Genomic DNA, 15,954 nt, shown 5'->3' on the forward strand with positions numbered 1-15,954 from the left:
GTCACGTCACCTGGAAGCGATAAGAGCCCAAGCTAGGTCAGGGAGGGGAGGGGAGGTTAAGGCGAGGGGCCGGTTGTGTTTGGCAGGGCGCGTGCACGCTAGACCACGAGGGGTGGGGGCGGAGCCAATGCTGAGGCAACAACCAATGGCAGGCCGAGCAGCGAGATGGGTGGGGCGTAGAGGGGGTGGTCTGAGGTGAAGGGTGCGTCCTCCTGCGTGCCGAAGCCTCGGCGCGCGGAGCCGAGGGGAGGAGCGCAGCGGCCGTGGGGTGGCGGCGGCGGTCAGGCCGGAGATGGCGGCGCGGTGGAGCAGCGAGAATGTGGTGGTGGAGTTTAGGGATTCCCAGGTGCGCGGCGGGGGTGGGGTGGGCTGAAGGGAGCCGTCTGAGCATGCGCCTCTTGCCTCTTCCCCCCCCCCAGGCGCCGTCAGTCGTAGGGCGCTACGGGCCGGGAGCTGGGGGGCACGGGCTAGAGTGGCGAGGGCCGGCCGGCTTGAGGGAGAGGAGAGGGAACACCCCGAGGCGAGGGAGCAGGACCTGCCGGCCTCCGTCCGGCCCGGAGGCCTTTGGGGACCGAAGGGCTGTCGCGGGTGGGCAGAGGCCTCTGGGGCCGGCCCAGCCGAGGGCGGGCTGCCCTGCAGAGAGACCCTCCTCACGGGCGAAGTGAGGGCCTTGGAGCGGCCCATCGCGCTGTGCAAATGGCTTGTCTCAAATCATGCTCACCTGGAAGAGGGGCTGTTATTACTCCCAGATGGGAGTATTACAGATGGGGAAACGGAGGTAGACGGAGGCCCAAGTCGCTCAGCCAGCCAGTGTCCGAGGCAGAACTCCGGGCTTTTGGACTCCCACCTCGCTGGATGACCCCCCCCATCCCCTTCCTACTAATGTCCCAGAGTTTGACAGTGGAATTTGTTCTAGGGGAGTGGGATCCCAGACCCTCAGAGTGTCGGGCTCGTTAAGCATTCAGTCCACAGGCGGCTTTTTTGTTTGTTTTGTTTTTTGTTTTTAGGCAATTGGGGTTAAGTGACTTGCCCAGGTTCACACAGCTAGTAAATGTCAAGTGTCTGAGGTCGGATTTGAACTCGGGTCCTCCTGACATCAGGGTCGGTGCTGTATCCACTGCGTTGCCTAGCTGCCCCAACAGGCGGCTTTTTTACCCGAAACGGGAATCCTCCAAAAGAGGGTTGCCTGGCCTCTGCCCAATGTTGTCTCTTATGATAGAAAATTGGTCACAAGATCATCGATGAAGAGAGCTCCAACCCCATTCTTTTATAGATGAGGAAACTGAGGCCCAGAGAGGTATCACAGAGGCAGGTGTCAGAACTGGGATTTGAATCTAGGTCCTCTGGCTACGGAACCAGTGGTTACCACCTGATGAACAACATTTTTAAAACTGCATTCAATTTGTGCTAGAGGCTGGGGATGCATAGACCAACCCTCACAAAAAACCAAAAACCAACCCAGTCCCTTTCCATGAGAAGCTTATGTTCTAGGGGGGAAACAACAAGTGTAGGTGAAATACACAATGTAGACAAAGTAAATGTCAGGTCTTTTTAAGGCATTGTGGTAAGGAAGCACTGGCAGCTGGAGGCATCAGGCAGGGAAGGTCTTGAGGTGATAGCAAAGAGGGGGACTGGTCGTGCACAGAAAGGCACAGAAACTGTGCCTTTCCATTTACACAGTGCTTTCAGGTTTCCAAAGTGCTTTTACAAACATTTGATCCCTCAGAATAGCCTTGCGAGGTTAAATGTTATCTTCTTTTTACAGATGAGGAAACTGAGGCAGGCAGATGTGAAGTTAGTTGGTCAGGGTCACACAGGCAGTAAAGGAAATGTATAATAAGCCTCAATAGGCTGGAATCAAGTAGAGTGGGGTTTTAGTTGACAGAAGGGTTTATACTTGATATACTAGAGGTAAGGTGGTACGGTGAATAGAGTGCTGGGTATGGAGTCAGGAAGACTTACCTTCCTGAATTCACATCCAGCCTCAGATACTTACTAGTTGTGTGACCCTGGGCAAGTCACTTAACCCTGTTTGCCTCAGTTTTCTCATCTGTAAAATGAGCCAGAGGAGAAAACCACTCCAGTCTCTGCCAAGAAAACCCCAAATGGACCCAGGAAGAGTCAGTCAGACACGTCTGAACAACAGCAGAGGCAATAGGGATCCTCTGGAGCTTATTGACCAGGGCAGTGATAGGGGACAATGCTAGGGATACAAATGCAAAATTGACGTTCAGCCATCAGACTGATCTTCCTAAATGGTAGATCTAAACTCCACGAGCTTCCTAACACCCCCAGTATCAAATATAAAATCCTCTGTTTGGAGAGTTCAGAGTCCTTTGTGACCAGTAGCCTCCTCCTACCTTTCCAGCCTTCTTAAACTTTACACCCCTCCCACATAGTCTTTGATGCCCAGCCTCCTTGCTGTTTCTGGAACAAGATACTCTTCCTGTGTATGGGCATTTTTTTTTCCGGCTGTCTCGCATGCCTGGAATTGCCTTGGCTTTTCTGGTTTTGCCTAAAGTCTCAGCTAAAATCCCACCATTTATAAGAAGCCTTTCTAGATCCCCCTTAATTCTAGTGTTCTCTCTGTTGATTGTTTCCAATTTTTTCCTGTATGTAACTTGTTTGTACATAGTTATTTGCAAGTTGCTTCCCTCCCGCCCCCATTAGACCGTGAACTCCTTAAGAGTAGGGAGCATCTTTTACCTTTCTTTGTATCCCCAATCCTTAGAACATAGTAGGCACTTAATAAATGTGTATTGACTGATAGTCCCTGTGCTTCAGGGACTGTTATTTGAAAAAAATTTTGATAATTTTTGTTTTTATCGCTCCTCAGTGAGCCATCCCTTATAATAAGAAAATAAAAAAGATAGAAAACAAGTAGTTTAGCAAAACTAACCAACAAATCACCTGAGTCCGACATACATGCAATATTCTACTTTCATAGCCCACCACAGGAGGGCAGGGGTTGTGTCGTAGACTCTTTTACCGACCACTTCTCAGAATGTTTTCAATGCTAAAGTAAAGTAAAAGGAGTTATGGAAAGAAACAATTACATTGAAATACTGTTATCAAAATATTTAAAAAATATTCATGAATCCCTGGTTCAGAACCCCTGATGTGTATTGAGAATAGTGGCAGCCAAGGAAGGACACTTGGATGTAGGGAGGCACAGGGGAGTTAGAGCCTTTGGGAAGTCTTTCCAGGAGCAAGAAGAAGTTCTTCTGCATGTTGAGCCTTCTGAAACTACCCCTGATTGATGAGATGGCGAATTGAAGCTTTAGGGGACTGTAGGCCAGTCTTTCATTTTACAGATGAGAACCTGAGGCTCAGAAAAGTTGTCTTCCATTTAGTTCTGTACTCTAGATCCTGAGGGTGGGAGAAGCAGAGCCTGGAGTTGTGCAGATCGGGGATCAAAGCTGGGAGGAAACAGGAGGAAACTTTGTCAGAAGTGAAATTCTCTTTTTAAATGACCTTATGTGATCTGAGAAGCAAAACGGAGCAGTAATAATAATGCTAGTAGCTAGCATTTATGTAGCACCTGCTATGTGCCAAAGTGCTTTACAAATAGAATCTCATTTTATTTTTACAGCAACTGTGTTAGATAGTTGCTATTATAATCTCTATTTTATAGATGAGGAAACTGAGACGGTGACTTGCCCAGGGCCATACAGTAAATGTCTGGGTCTAAATTTGAACTCAGATCTTCCTGACTGAAGGCCTGGCACTCAATCCACTGCACTACCAGCTACCCTGTGAATGGAGAGTGAGTCAGGAGAGTACTCTGATATATACTGAATTTGTGGGCCTGGATAAATCAGGCAACCTTTTGGAACCCTGCGACACTCAAAGGATATGAGGTGTAGATCTGCACTGGTGGAGGGAATTTCCCATAGGGAGCTCCTGTATGAAATTTTGGACCAAAAATGCATGGACCAATGTATGCTTTTTGTTCATGTTACTCATATTATATAACCTCTGCCCAGAATGTCTTCCCACCACCTCTTCTCCTGTTGAATATATAGGAATCCCTTAAAGTTCATCTCAGATACTCCCTCCCTCAAAAACTCTTCTCTGATCACCCTACCTTCTTCCTACCCTCCCCCCCCTCCCCCCATGGAACTTTGTTTTGTAACTTGAATTGAATGCACTTAGAGAAAACCTCCCTGGTCCTCATATTCTTCATCTGTAAAATACAGAGGCCTCTGAGGTTCCTTTCATTCAGGGATGTGCTGGAGCCGGCTTAAACTGGCTCCTGAGAGCTAGTTGTTAAATTTTCAGCGTGAGCATTTACACCTTGGAAATTGGCAAATGTTAAAAATCAGGGCTTGGTTTATTGTTTTGCTGATTATTTAGACCTAAGAAAGTGATAGAATGTAATAATGCAGATTATTAAAGGTGTGTCCTACATACATTCTTCCCTTCCCCCCAGCCAGTTGTTAAACATTTGCCAGCACAGTACTGCTTTCATCACTAGGTCTGTGATCCTATAAATATTGTGTATTATTTTGCTTAAGTGTCTTATCACCCTTAGGCTGTAAGCTCCTTCAGGGTGAGAACCATACTTTACCTAAACTGTATGCCCCCCCAAAGCCCAGCACGTGTCCTCCACACAGTGGATGCTTAAATATTTGTGGTACTGTAGAATTTAGAGCTGGCTGGGACAGTCTAGTACAGTCCCTTCATTTTACAAATGAGGATGAAGCTCTGAGGGCTTGGCTCATTGATAAGGTAGTAACAGTTGAGATTTAAGCCCAGGGCCTTGGGCTCCACCTCCAGTGTTCTCACCAATACACCACAAGGTTTCTGCCCTGTAAAACAACAGAAAGCAGAACTTGTTCCTTCCTTAGTAATAAAGATGAATGGATGAAAAAAGCCTCTCATCAGTTTCTTAGTGGTGCCTGGGACCCAGCTTCCCGTAAGGGGTTTCAGTCCGTCGTTTCTCCCAGAGGACACTGAAGTGCTTTGCATTGGCTCTCACAAAATATTTGATTGTTAGGGTAGGCCTCTCCAGGGAAGCACAAGTTATCTAGGGGACGAGAACAGTGTCCCTCTATGTGTTTGTTGATTGTTTTTGCTAGAAGGCACCTTAGAAGCTTTTTAGTCTGGCCCCCTTTTAGGTCTGATTTTACAGATGAGGAAACGGGGTCCGGGGAGGTTGTGATTTGCCACAGGTCAGCCAGCTAGAAGTGCCCGAGGTGCATCTTGAGTGCTGGTCCTCTGCTTTCAGAGCCAGTGTTTCCATCCATGCTGCCAGAACAAACCTGCCTGTTTTATCTACCTCAGACCTGCTAATCTTCAAGCCATTCATTTCTCACCAGAAACCCAGGTAGCCTAACCCCCACTTTTCAGTGAAGATGTAATTCAAGCAACCTGCAGTGAGGCTGCTGGCACATACACAAGGAGACTATGAAATACTACCAGGAATAATTACACCTAAACAGTAGTTGTCATAATAGCGGGACAAAGGAAATTTGCCAATTTAACAACTTTGTGGGAGTTTTTTTTTCCTGTAACTTTAGCAGTTAGTAGGAGTTCGTATGGTTTTTATAGTATATCCAGGGGTGGGGAACTTGGGTCCTCTAGGCCACATGTGGCCCCCTATAGCTCCTTAAGTGTGGCTCTTTGATTGAATCCAAACTTCACAGAACAAATCTTAATAAAAGGATTTGTTCTGTAAAACTTGGATTCAGTCAGAAGGCCGCCTCCAAGGACCTAGAAGGCCATAAGTAACCTCGAGGCCACAGGCTCCTGACCCCTGATCCTATTCTGTTGAATAGAGCGTCCATCGCATTAGTCACTTAGAAGTGTCGAGTCACTGGGCCCAGCCCCCTCATTTTAAAGGTGAGTAAATTGAGTCACTGAGAGTGTACAGCTTGCCCCAAATTATACAGCTGGTAGTAACTAGCAATGTTGGAACTTTAACCTGCCCTCTGCTTTCCTACGTAGAAAGAAGGAAGGACCATTTAGACTCCTTTTGTTGATGTTTATGTTGATGATGATAAGTAGCCAGACTCATATTAAATGTTTTCACATATTTCATATGTGTTTTCAAATCAATCCTGATCTTTTATAAATGCATTTTCGTGTGGCTTTCAGAATATTACAGTGAAGAGTTCTGGGTTCAGATTAAGGTTTTTGTTTTTGGTTTTAAGATACATTTATTCCTTGAAAAAGTATCCTGTTAGGTCTGTCACCAGTTAGCCAACAAAAATGTTGCCCAAGAACCAGTTATTTGCATAATCCTGGACATAGACTCATGCCACTTCTGAGCTGAAGAGTCCTTCAAGATCACCTACTTGAGGGTTTGGAGATTTACCTAAACATAGATCAACATTACACATAAAGAAAACCATCGTATGACTCTCAAGCTGAGGGGCAGTGAAATGCTATGCAAAAATTTCTGGAGTGGGAATCAGAGAGTCCAGGATCAGTGCCTGGCTCTGCCACTAAATACCAGTATTACCTTGGACAAGTCACTTAGCATTATGGGAACTTAAGTTTCTTCATCCTTACAATTAAAGGAGTTGGAATAAATGATCTCTAAGGTCTCTTTCAATTCTAAATTTGTGATCCTGTGGTGTGGCATTCAGTATTTAGAGGAAATAGCTTCCTGAAAAAAATCCATTATTGGAGTACAGGATAGACTTTGGAAAGACAGGATGGGAAGGAGAACTGGGGAAGATATTTGGATTCGAGGGCACATGAAGCCCCTTGAGAGGACTTAAATGTCATTAGGGAAAGAAGTGAATTTTTAGGGGACATTTGGAGGCATTTAGGACAAGAAAAAGCAAATGCGAAAAATAGTTCGGCAATATGAGTTTAGACTTTGGGATCTTAAATGCCTTTACCACAGGACTGTGTCCGTGGCTTTTTCCTAGTTATAGTTTTTGTAAAAATTAGTAACTTAAATGAAAATAGATGATTTGCTTATCAAATTTGTGGATGACACAGGTTAGCAGGGATCATTGGATGGCAGAAGCAGGAATCAGAAAGATCTTAACCAGGTAGAACTGATTAAGATTAAATTTAACAAGTATTACTCTGTTCAGTAATTAGATTCAAAAAACCCCCACCACTGTGAAAGTATAGGGTGGGGGTAGACTGGACTTAACACATTCATGTGAAAAAGACTTGGGGAACTTTAGTTGACTGTGAGCTCACTGTGATTCATCTGTGGGGCAGCTGTGGGGGAAAAAAAACAAACCTAAGCAGTCTTGGTCTGCATTGATAAAGTGGTGTCTAGTTGAAGGGAACTAAATCTTCTATGCACTGGTCCAGAGCATACAGGGTCGAAACCCACAGTTTAAGAAATGCTGATGGAGTCATGAGTGGAAAAAGTTTAAGAAACCCTGGTGAGACAACACCTTGGAATCTTGTGTTAAGTTTTGGCATCACATTTTTAGAGGGAAAGGTGATAAGAATGATGAGAAATCTCAAAACTTTGTCAGGGGGGAGTGGTTGAAGGAACTGGAGATGTATCATCTGGAGGACAAAAGATTCAGTAGGGGTACATGAGAAGTTTCTTAAAAAATTTAAAGTCTGATCATTGAAAGGGGGAATAAATTTAATCTATATTGCTACGGGCAAGAAAAGTGTGACCCATGCATGGAAGTTACAAGGAGACAGATTTAGGCGTAATATCAGGAAAAACTTCTAAAACTGAAGGGATATCTAAAAATGGAATGGATTGCCTTGTTAGTGAGTCCTCCCATTACTGGAAATGTTCAATCAGAGCTTGTCAGATATGTTGTCGAAGTAGGATTCTACTTGGGATGAGAGATTGGACTGGATCTCCTTTAGAGTTCCTTTCAACTCAGGGACTCTTCTGTGATTTAAGAATTTTTTATTTATGGCTTATGTTTTTATATTGCCTTCATTTCCAAATATATCACTCACTTTCCCCTTTCTTTATCTCAAAGAATTTTTAAATAGGACAGAAAAAAGTTGAATAAAACCAACCCACATGTTGATTGAGTCTGACTGTGTATGCAGTATTCAATACCAGTGGTCCCCTGCCATGACAAAGAAGAGAGGAAGAAGCATTTTCTCAACTCTCTCCAGGGCCAAGCTTGATCATTACATAGTTGTGATTATGTAGCATCCAGACTTTGTTGTTGTCATTGTTCTCTAATTTACATTGTTCTAATCAGGCATATTATTTTCCTGGTTCTGCTTAATTTGCATTTTTCTTTTTTAAAAAATTAATTTCATTTTGCATCCATTCATATCTTCTGCATCTTTGAACTTTTCATGTTAATTGTTTCTAACAGCACAGTAGTAATCAATAAACATGTACTAAGTGCCTACTTTGTGCCAGGCACTGTGCTAAGTGCTGGGGATACATACAAAAAAGAGGCGAAAGACAGTCCCTGCTCTCAAGGAGCTTACAGTCTACTGGGAGAGACAAAATGAAAACAAACATATACAAAACAGGCTATATTCAGGATAAATGAGAAGTAGCTAACAGAGAGGAGGCACTGGAATTAAGAGGGGTGAGGGAAGGCTTCCTGTAGGTGAGATTTTAGTTGACACCCCAGTGGAGTTGAGATAGAATGTACCAGGCATGGGGGACAGCCAGCTAGAGAAAATGCCCAGTTCTGAGAGATGGGGTATCTTGTTTGTGAAACAGTCAGGAGGCCAGTAACTGTGTGGGAGTGAGGTGTGTGAACACTGGAAAGGTAGGAGGGCTTAGGTTTTGAAGTGCTTAGGCTTAGGACTTTGAATGCCAAACCTTTATGAATCCCAGTTTGTTTAGTCATTCCCCATATGAAGTGGTCATCTACTTTCTTATTTCCTTGCTACCACAAAAAGTGCTACTATGAATACTGGGATGCACGTGAGACCTTTTTGTCTTTATTCTTTCCAGGATATGTATTCCTAACAGTGAGGTATATGGGTCAGAAAGTATGGACATTTTAGTAACTTTTTTTTTAAGCATAACATGGAGTTATGCTTTCCAGAATGGTTGGATCAATTCACTGTTCCACCAACAGTATATCAGTGTGCTTTTCTTTATACAGCCTCCCCCCCTTGCCTATTTCTGTCTGTTGTTATATTTACCAATTGTAAAACCTCAAAGTTGTTTTGACTTGTATTTCTCTTATTATTAGTGAATTGAAGCAATCTTTTGTATGGTTGTTAATACTCTGCATTTCTTTTGCGAATTGTTTGTTCGCTTATCCTTTGGGGAATGGCTCTTGGTTTTAAGATTTAAGTCCTTCCTTTGATATCATTGTCATTCTCAGATTTGGCTACTTTATCCACACCTAGTTTAATCGACCATAAGATGGTGACTAACTTCCTCACCCCATTATTATTTGGACCTAGAACTGAAAATTAGAGAGACGAGCATTATGTATGCTCCTTGTTGCCTTAATGGTTTGTGATTGATGAGTCTCGTCATTGCTCCAACTCTCCTAGACAGATAGGCATCTGTGAATAGCTTTTGCTTGAGGGAAAAAAAAATCCATTACAAATTCAGGGCCATCCAATTCTGGCAAATTCTTCTACTGAAAAAGAACTATATAAAGTTGTAGAGGGGCAGACTCTCTTTACCACTTTACTTTTCTAGTTTCGTTAATTTGGAAAATAACAGTAATTTCTAGTAAAACTGACTAGAATACAAAGGCTGCATTTTAGTTTTTATTTTCTAGAAAGCTTAATTTAAAAGAGAGGGTGATACCTAGGGTAAAGTCTGCCAAAGAAAATAGTATACCTTCCTCATCAATTCATTCACTCATCATTTGTTAATTAAACTTCCACCTCTGTGATGAACAAACAGTGTGCCAGGCCCTGGGGCAGGGGCAAAGTTGAGATAAGATGTGGTCTTTGTTTTCTTTAGCTTAGTCTGGTTGGGAGAAGACACAGATGGAAATAACTGGAATATACATCCTGTGATACCTGTTCATTCAGAAATGGATTTTAGATGTCATTTAGCCCTTCATTTTACAAACAAGGAAACCGAGGCTCAGACATGTGAAGTAGTTCTCCCAGTCACAGATGGTTAGTGGCAGTCTATTGTAGTTTACTGAAAAAGAAGGTTCCATCACAAGGAAGAGATGTGTGTACAGCAGCCATTATGTTAAATGTTGAGAGAGCATCAGCTAATTTCTAATAAGCATTCAGTAAGAGGATGAGGAAGATTGAATACAGTAGTTCAAAACAGCTTTCTTAGCATCTCCAGTCCCTAATCCACCATGCCACAGTAGGGAAGGAAGGGGGGCAGAGGAAAGATCAGCCAAGGTATTCTAGGAATATTTTGTAGCTGGAAGGATCTAGGAAGGCTGCATGGAGGAGGTGGCCCCTGCTGCAGATTACAAATCTGTGTGAAAACTGATGGCTTCTTGCTATCCTAACCCTTTGTTTCTGCTGTCTTACCACCAACCTGGACCCAGGACCAGACTTCTGTAGAAGACTTTCCTGGCTGCCCCTGGATTGGCTGTGTTACCTTCTGGATTTCTCTTTGCTCACGCCCAGAATAAGGAGGAAGGAACACAACATCAGTCTCTAGCGCTCTTGAGCCCTTTGTCCCTGATACTCTGACATCTTTCTTGGGCTTGCACAACTGTAAAAAATGGACTCTTTTCATCCACCACTTGTGATTGTACCCAAATGTTCAAAATGGGATCTCTCTTGCTAGTCTCCTGGAAAAGGCTTTTAGTGGGAGGATGGCAGTAAAACAGCTAAAGCCTGCTTTTCGTGCAAGGGTATTGCTGTGAAGGGCACCAAGAGCAGCTATGTCTAAATTGACTTTCAGACCTGGCAAGATTTGAACCTGTCCAAATAAGAGAATCCAGGGCTGTAATTGCAGTGATTAAAAGCAACTTCTGACTCCAGCCTGAAGGCAAACACATTTGGTTCAGTGCACCCTTTGGGGAATTGGATATTGAATGATGAAAGATGCCTCAACCCAAGAACTGGAAACCAGTGAATTGTCCTGGAAACTCTAGATTAAATATGAGTTTTCCTTTTATCTTGCTAAAATTTAATCTCTGGGGGACCCAGTAAGAGGAACTCTAAGAACTTGGTAACCAGGTGTTTATTTGCTTGACTTTGGATGTAGCAAGGATGAGATTTGAATACGGCTAACTACCCCTATGGCACCTAAAAGAAGTCAGTGCCCCTTGAAATCACTACACTGATATCTAGCCTGTTTGGTGGCATCTGAGTGGGATTTTGGCTTATAGGAGGAAACTTTTCTAGTTTCTCTAAATGTATATGCTCTTAGCTCATTCAGTCAAGGTCCTAAGGGTTCCATGCTCTGTGACCTTTCATCATTAACCCCCTTTTCCTGTGTGTGTTTTTTTGTTTGTTTGTTTGTTTTTGTGTATATTGAGTAACAATTAGAGTTGCCTTTTCCTGAATTAACTGAAAGGTAAAGGGGTTTGAGATTCATATTGCAGATGTAAGGAGATAATTAAAAATTCACCTTTATAGGATCTGATAATTATTAGCTAGAAAGATTCTAGACTCTTTACCTGAGTGATGATAAAGGCACAATGAAAAATAATTAATCTCATCTATTTTGGCTTGGCTGGTTCATTTCAGCTTGTTTTTAAAATTGAACAATTGTTTTATGTTTTTCAACAGGCAACTGCAATGTCTGTAGATTGTCTTGGGCAGCATGCAGTGCTTTCTGGGTAAGTGAGCTCCAAAGTTCTCCTGTTGTGTGATTTCTAGGAATGCGAGATTTCTGATCAAGTAAAGGCTGCCTCATGTGCCCAGCAGGGACCAAAGCTCTGAATTCATGGGGGTCATAGATCGAAGCTTCTGGGGCTGTCCAGCTTGCTCGTTTGATAGAAGAAGGAACGAAGGGGTTATGTGACTGGCCCAAAGTCTTAGGAGACGAGCTTCGGAGGCAGGCTTTCTGACTCCAGATCTGATCCTTTTCCCACTTTCCTGTAGTGCCTCCCTACTTCCTAATTCTTGTGATCCTCAAGACTCTCAGAGATTTATCTTATTTATCCTGTGCCCACCCAAGCACCGTATAAGAATAATATGAAACTATATTTTAACCTAAGTCTTGAAACTGCAAAGTTTAAACATATTCTGTACCCGATTTTTATTAGGAGTCACATTAGCAATTTGCAACAAGCCCTAAGTCTGAATTACCTTAGACAGACATGTTGTGCTAGCCACTTTCCCATTCTTCATACTCCCCTCCCATTGAAGAGGATGGGGTCAGTGAGGAGTCCTTGCTGGCTAGTATCGCTTAACTGACTTTTCTCTGTGACTCACCATGTACATTCATCAGAGGTTTTACTTAATCTCAACCTTCTCGTTTCACTTTTACTTCCCTAACTCTGCTCTTCAGTCTTCAGTTTCCTTTGCCTTATCTCTTTTTCAAAGGGAAAAACATCATCTTACCTACTTGACTTCTCTGCCTGCCCCCTCTGCCCGCTTGGGGAGAGGTGTCCAAAGTCAGAGCTCATTCCTAGAGTTTTTGTAAAGCATCTGATCCTTACTCCTTCTCCGAGAGTGTCCAACATCTTATGCTCTTTGGGGTTTTGCTTGTTGATGTCTAGACTGTAGTCATAGAGTCTGGTTCTTCAGTCTGATAACTAGCTTCTCCCGTCTGAATTTCTCTTACTTCCCAATTATTTGTGTGCTCTTTTAATTTTCTCTTTATTCTGTTTCCTTTAAGCAGGAGCTATTAGCTTTTATACTTTTCATTGGCAAACCTACTTATCTTTATGGATATCTTGTGGTTCAGAGTTTTCTTTAGCAAAGAGACTGACTTCTACAGAACATGTTTGTGCATGTAGCAGAGAGTGTGTATGCATTAACTAACACACTAAAAGTGAAAGAGTGGGGGGAGCAGAGTTGAAAGACTTCCTTATTTCTGTCCCTTTCAATTTCAAACCTTTATCAAGTACCTGCTCTGTGTAGCTAGGTGCTAGAGATACAGAGACAGAAAGGAAATGGTCCCTGGCTTTGGAAACTGGCGTTCTCCTGTGTGTGTATGGAGGGGAGGTATAGGTCATACAGACAGATAAATAAAACAAGATCTTTCAAGAGGTAGAGAGCATTAACAATTTAGGGGAGGAGGGAAATCAAGAAAGCCCTTCTTTGGGAGAGTGGTCCCTGAGCTGGGTGTTGATCTTAGGGATTCAAGAGGTATAGGTGAGGAAGGAGTCTATATGGCCTATGAGGAACAGCTTTGACAAAGGGGTGGAGGCGAGAAATAGAATAACTCTTTATTTCAACCCTTTGTGAACTGGACAATGTCCTGCATGTCACTGGCACTCAACATAATAGTTTAATTTTGAGTACAGTTTATATTGCCTCTTTCCTCATAATAATCCTTTAATGTGCTTCCTAAAAGATTAAATTTAGTGCCTAAAAATAGTCTGTTTGCAAGGGAATTTGGAGTTCTGTTCCCGGATGTGTGGCTGTCTGTTAAATAGTGTCATATGAGTTTGTTAGCTGCTGTTTGCATAGTCACCGTGGGGTGCGCTTGTCATTTGCCCATAGTGGGCTGCCTTTCAGAGTGGGTAGATGTCACAGAACGTGAGTCACATCCAACCTCACTGTTGCCTTCGTGCTGGATTATACCCCATGTTGGGAAGGCTGCCTTCTAAAATTATGCTGTGACCCAGCTACCTGGCTTCTGTTTTATTCTTATTGTTGCTCTTTTAAAATTTGTTGTCCTCTCTGAGGTCTGAAGAATTGGTCTGTTTTGGGGGAGTTGAGCCCCAGTTGCCGAGTAGGTCTGGTTTAAAAAAAAAAAAACAGACCTCATGGTGCTAAACCCTTGCATGTATTTGGTACCCTTCCCATTCCAGCCGCCGATTCCTGTACATTGTGAATCTGGATGCCCCCTCAGAAGGTCACCGCAAGATCTCTCGTCAGAGCAAATGGGACATTGGGGCCGTGCAGTGGAATCCACATGACAACTATGCACACTATTTTGCAGCTTCGGTGAGTGCACTTTGTATATTTATTTATTTATTTATTTAGGCAGTTGGGGTTAAGTGACTTGCCCGGGGTCACACAGCTAGTCAGTGTCAAGTGTTTGGTCTGAGGCCAGATTTGAACTCGGGTCCTCCTGACTTCAGCGCTGGTTCTCTATCCACTGCACCACCTAGCTGCCCCTTGTATTTATTTATTTATTTTTTGGTGAGTGCACTTTGGCAGCGGGACAAGCTAGCAAACATGAAATGGCAGGGTCTGTGTTCTGAGGGGAGAATGAGACCATCCATTTTCCAAGCAGAAAATCAGTCAGTAGGTAATTCCCTCCTAGAAGGGTAAGAGAGGCAAATCACTTTGAAAAAAAAAAACAACAACTTTTTTTAAACCCAACCTGATCAGAGTAGTGTCATGGGTGTCAAATTTTGTGTCTGACTTTGAATAGTCATATCTTTAATTCTAAATTTCTTAAAGGAGGATAAAAGGAGCATTACTCCTTGCATTTGTGTGCCTATTATGTGCGCGGTATTCACTTTTGTCCATTTGTAGTTAGATGACTGGCTAATAGAAATGTGCTTAAGATGAGATTGCAAAATTTTATCCATTCATTCATTCATCTATTTATTTACTTATGTTCATTTTAAACTTAAATACAAAATGAGGAAAAAAAACAACAGTTCATGTACACAGCAGAACATAGAGAGGAGGATTCAGTATTAAAAACCTGAATTTCCATTTCAGACTGTTTACTTTAAAAAAAAAACAATTATGTAATAAATACTACATTTGTTTTCAAAGCTGCCCAGCTTTTCTGTGCTTCCTTCTAAGTTTTCTTTTGTTCTTTGCTGTGCACTTTTAATTTTTTTTCTCTCTTCCTACCCATCCCGACTTAGAGAAGGTTACAGTTAAACACATATATACACATATATACATTCCCATATATTAATATAAATATACTCATATATACGTGTATGTAAAACCATACTATACATGCTTCTATTTATGAGTTCTTTCTCTGGAGGTGGATAATATCTTCCTTCATAGGTCCAAGTCTTTGCATGTTTTTCTAAAATCAGCTAGCTCATCTTGTCTTATAACACAATTACATTCCATCACAATCATGTACCATATACCACAACTTCTTTAGTGATTTCCCAATTGAAGGGCATCCATCATTTTAAGCAATCTGTTAGTTTTAAGATGATAATCTCAAAGTTGTTTTAATTAGCATTTCTCTCATCAATAATGATTTAGAGCATTTTTATATGACTATATATAGTTTTGATTTCTTTATCAAAAAACTGCCGGTTCATATTCTTTAGCCATTTATCAATTGAGGAGAGATTGGGAAAATTTATAATAAATCTTCATTGCTCTCAAAGAATTGTAGACGATTCCATCCCTCTGTTGAGGGAAGAAAGTACGTGAATAGGTGTGAAAGATGTCTTTATGGGAAAAGGAGGTGATTCCTAAGGGTGAGAATGCTTTCCTTTCTTCTACTTATCTATCCAAAGAATCTCTGCCCCGCCATGGCACTCATTAACTGTGTGGCCTTGGGTAAGTCACTTTATTTTCCAGGCCTATAGTTTTCCTTTTGTGTAAAGTCCTTTGCCAATTGGTGGAAATTAACCAGGGAACAAAACCATTTTACAGTGCTGCCTGAGACCAAGGTTTTTTGATATTGACAGCCAATGAAGACACAGATAGCATGTGAGAAGGGAAAGAAGAGCAATTCTGTTTTAGCCACAGAAGAAACAAAGAGCTTCTCTTACAAGCTACTCCCCAGAAAGACATTAGCTGCCTAAAGTTCAGTGTCCTCTCAGAAGAGGAGGGAAGAATTAGCTTATCGCCTTTCTCTTTTACACCTTTGCCCAGCTTCTATCACAGTGGGAAGAGTACTTTCTTGTCATCTTTTGTCTTTTAATCCTTTAGTTCCCCCCCTCTGTCTTTACCCAGGTCATTTGTACCAACCTCTTCTTATTGGATTTAAGTTTATTGTCATTGTGTTTGTGCCACTGAAGGTGCTGGCTCTTGAGAGTAGTT

At 42.4% G+C, this 15,954-nt stretch overlaps 1 protein-coding gene across 7 annotated transcripts in view; it reads left to right on the forward strand.

The window, feature by feature from the left end:
* The first annotated feature begins 266 nt into the window (after nt 1-266).
* The window catches only part of WDR59 (WD repeat domain 59), a 68,719-nt gene continuing 53,031 nt past the window's right edge, over nt 267-15,954 (forward strand). For 6 of the 7 annotated variants that reach the window (XR_003567421.1, XM_027843232.1, XM_027843229.1 and 3 more), the window contains exons 1-3: nt 267-346; nt 11,593-11,642; nt 13,788-13,923. Coding sequence is in view for 6 of the 7 variants with exons in the window: in XM_027843232.1 (XP_027699033.1) it covers nt 293-346; nt 11,593-11,642; nt 13,788-13,923 (240 nt within the window). In the remaining variant the exon portion in view is untranslated. Of the gene's footprint in view, nt 347-11,589; nt 11,643-13,787; nt 13,924-15,954 lie in introns of those variants that run through there. The other variant, XM_027843233.1, reaches the window with a different exon arrangement.

Source organism: Vombatus ursinus, unplaced genomic scaffold (genome assembly GCF_900497805.2).
Source record: "Vombatus ursinus unplaced genomic scaffold, bare-nosed wombat genome assembly UNPS02014900.1, whole genome shotgun sequence".
In the NCBI taxonomy this organism is placed as follows: Eukaryota; Metazoa; Chordata; class Mammalia; order Diprotodontia; family Vombatidae; genus Vombatus; species Vombatus ursinus.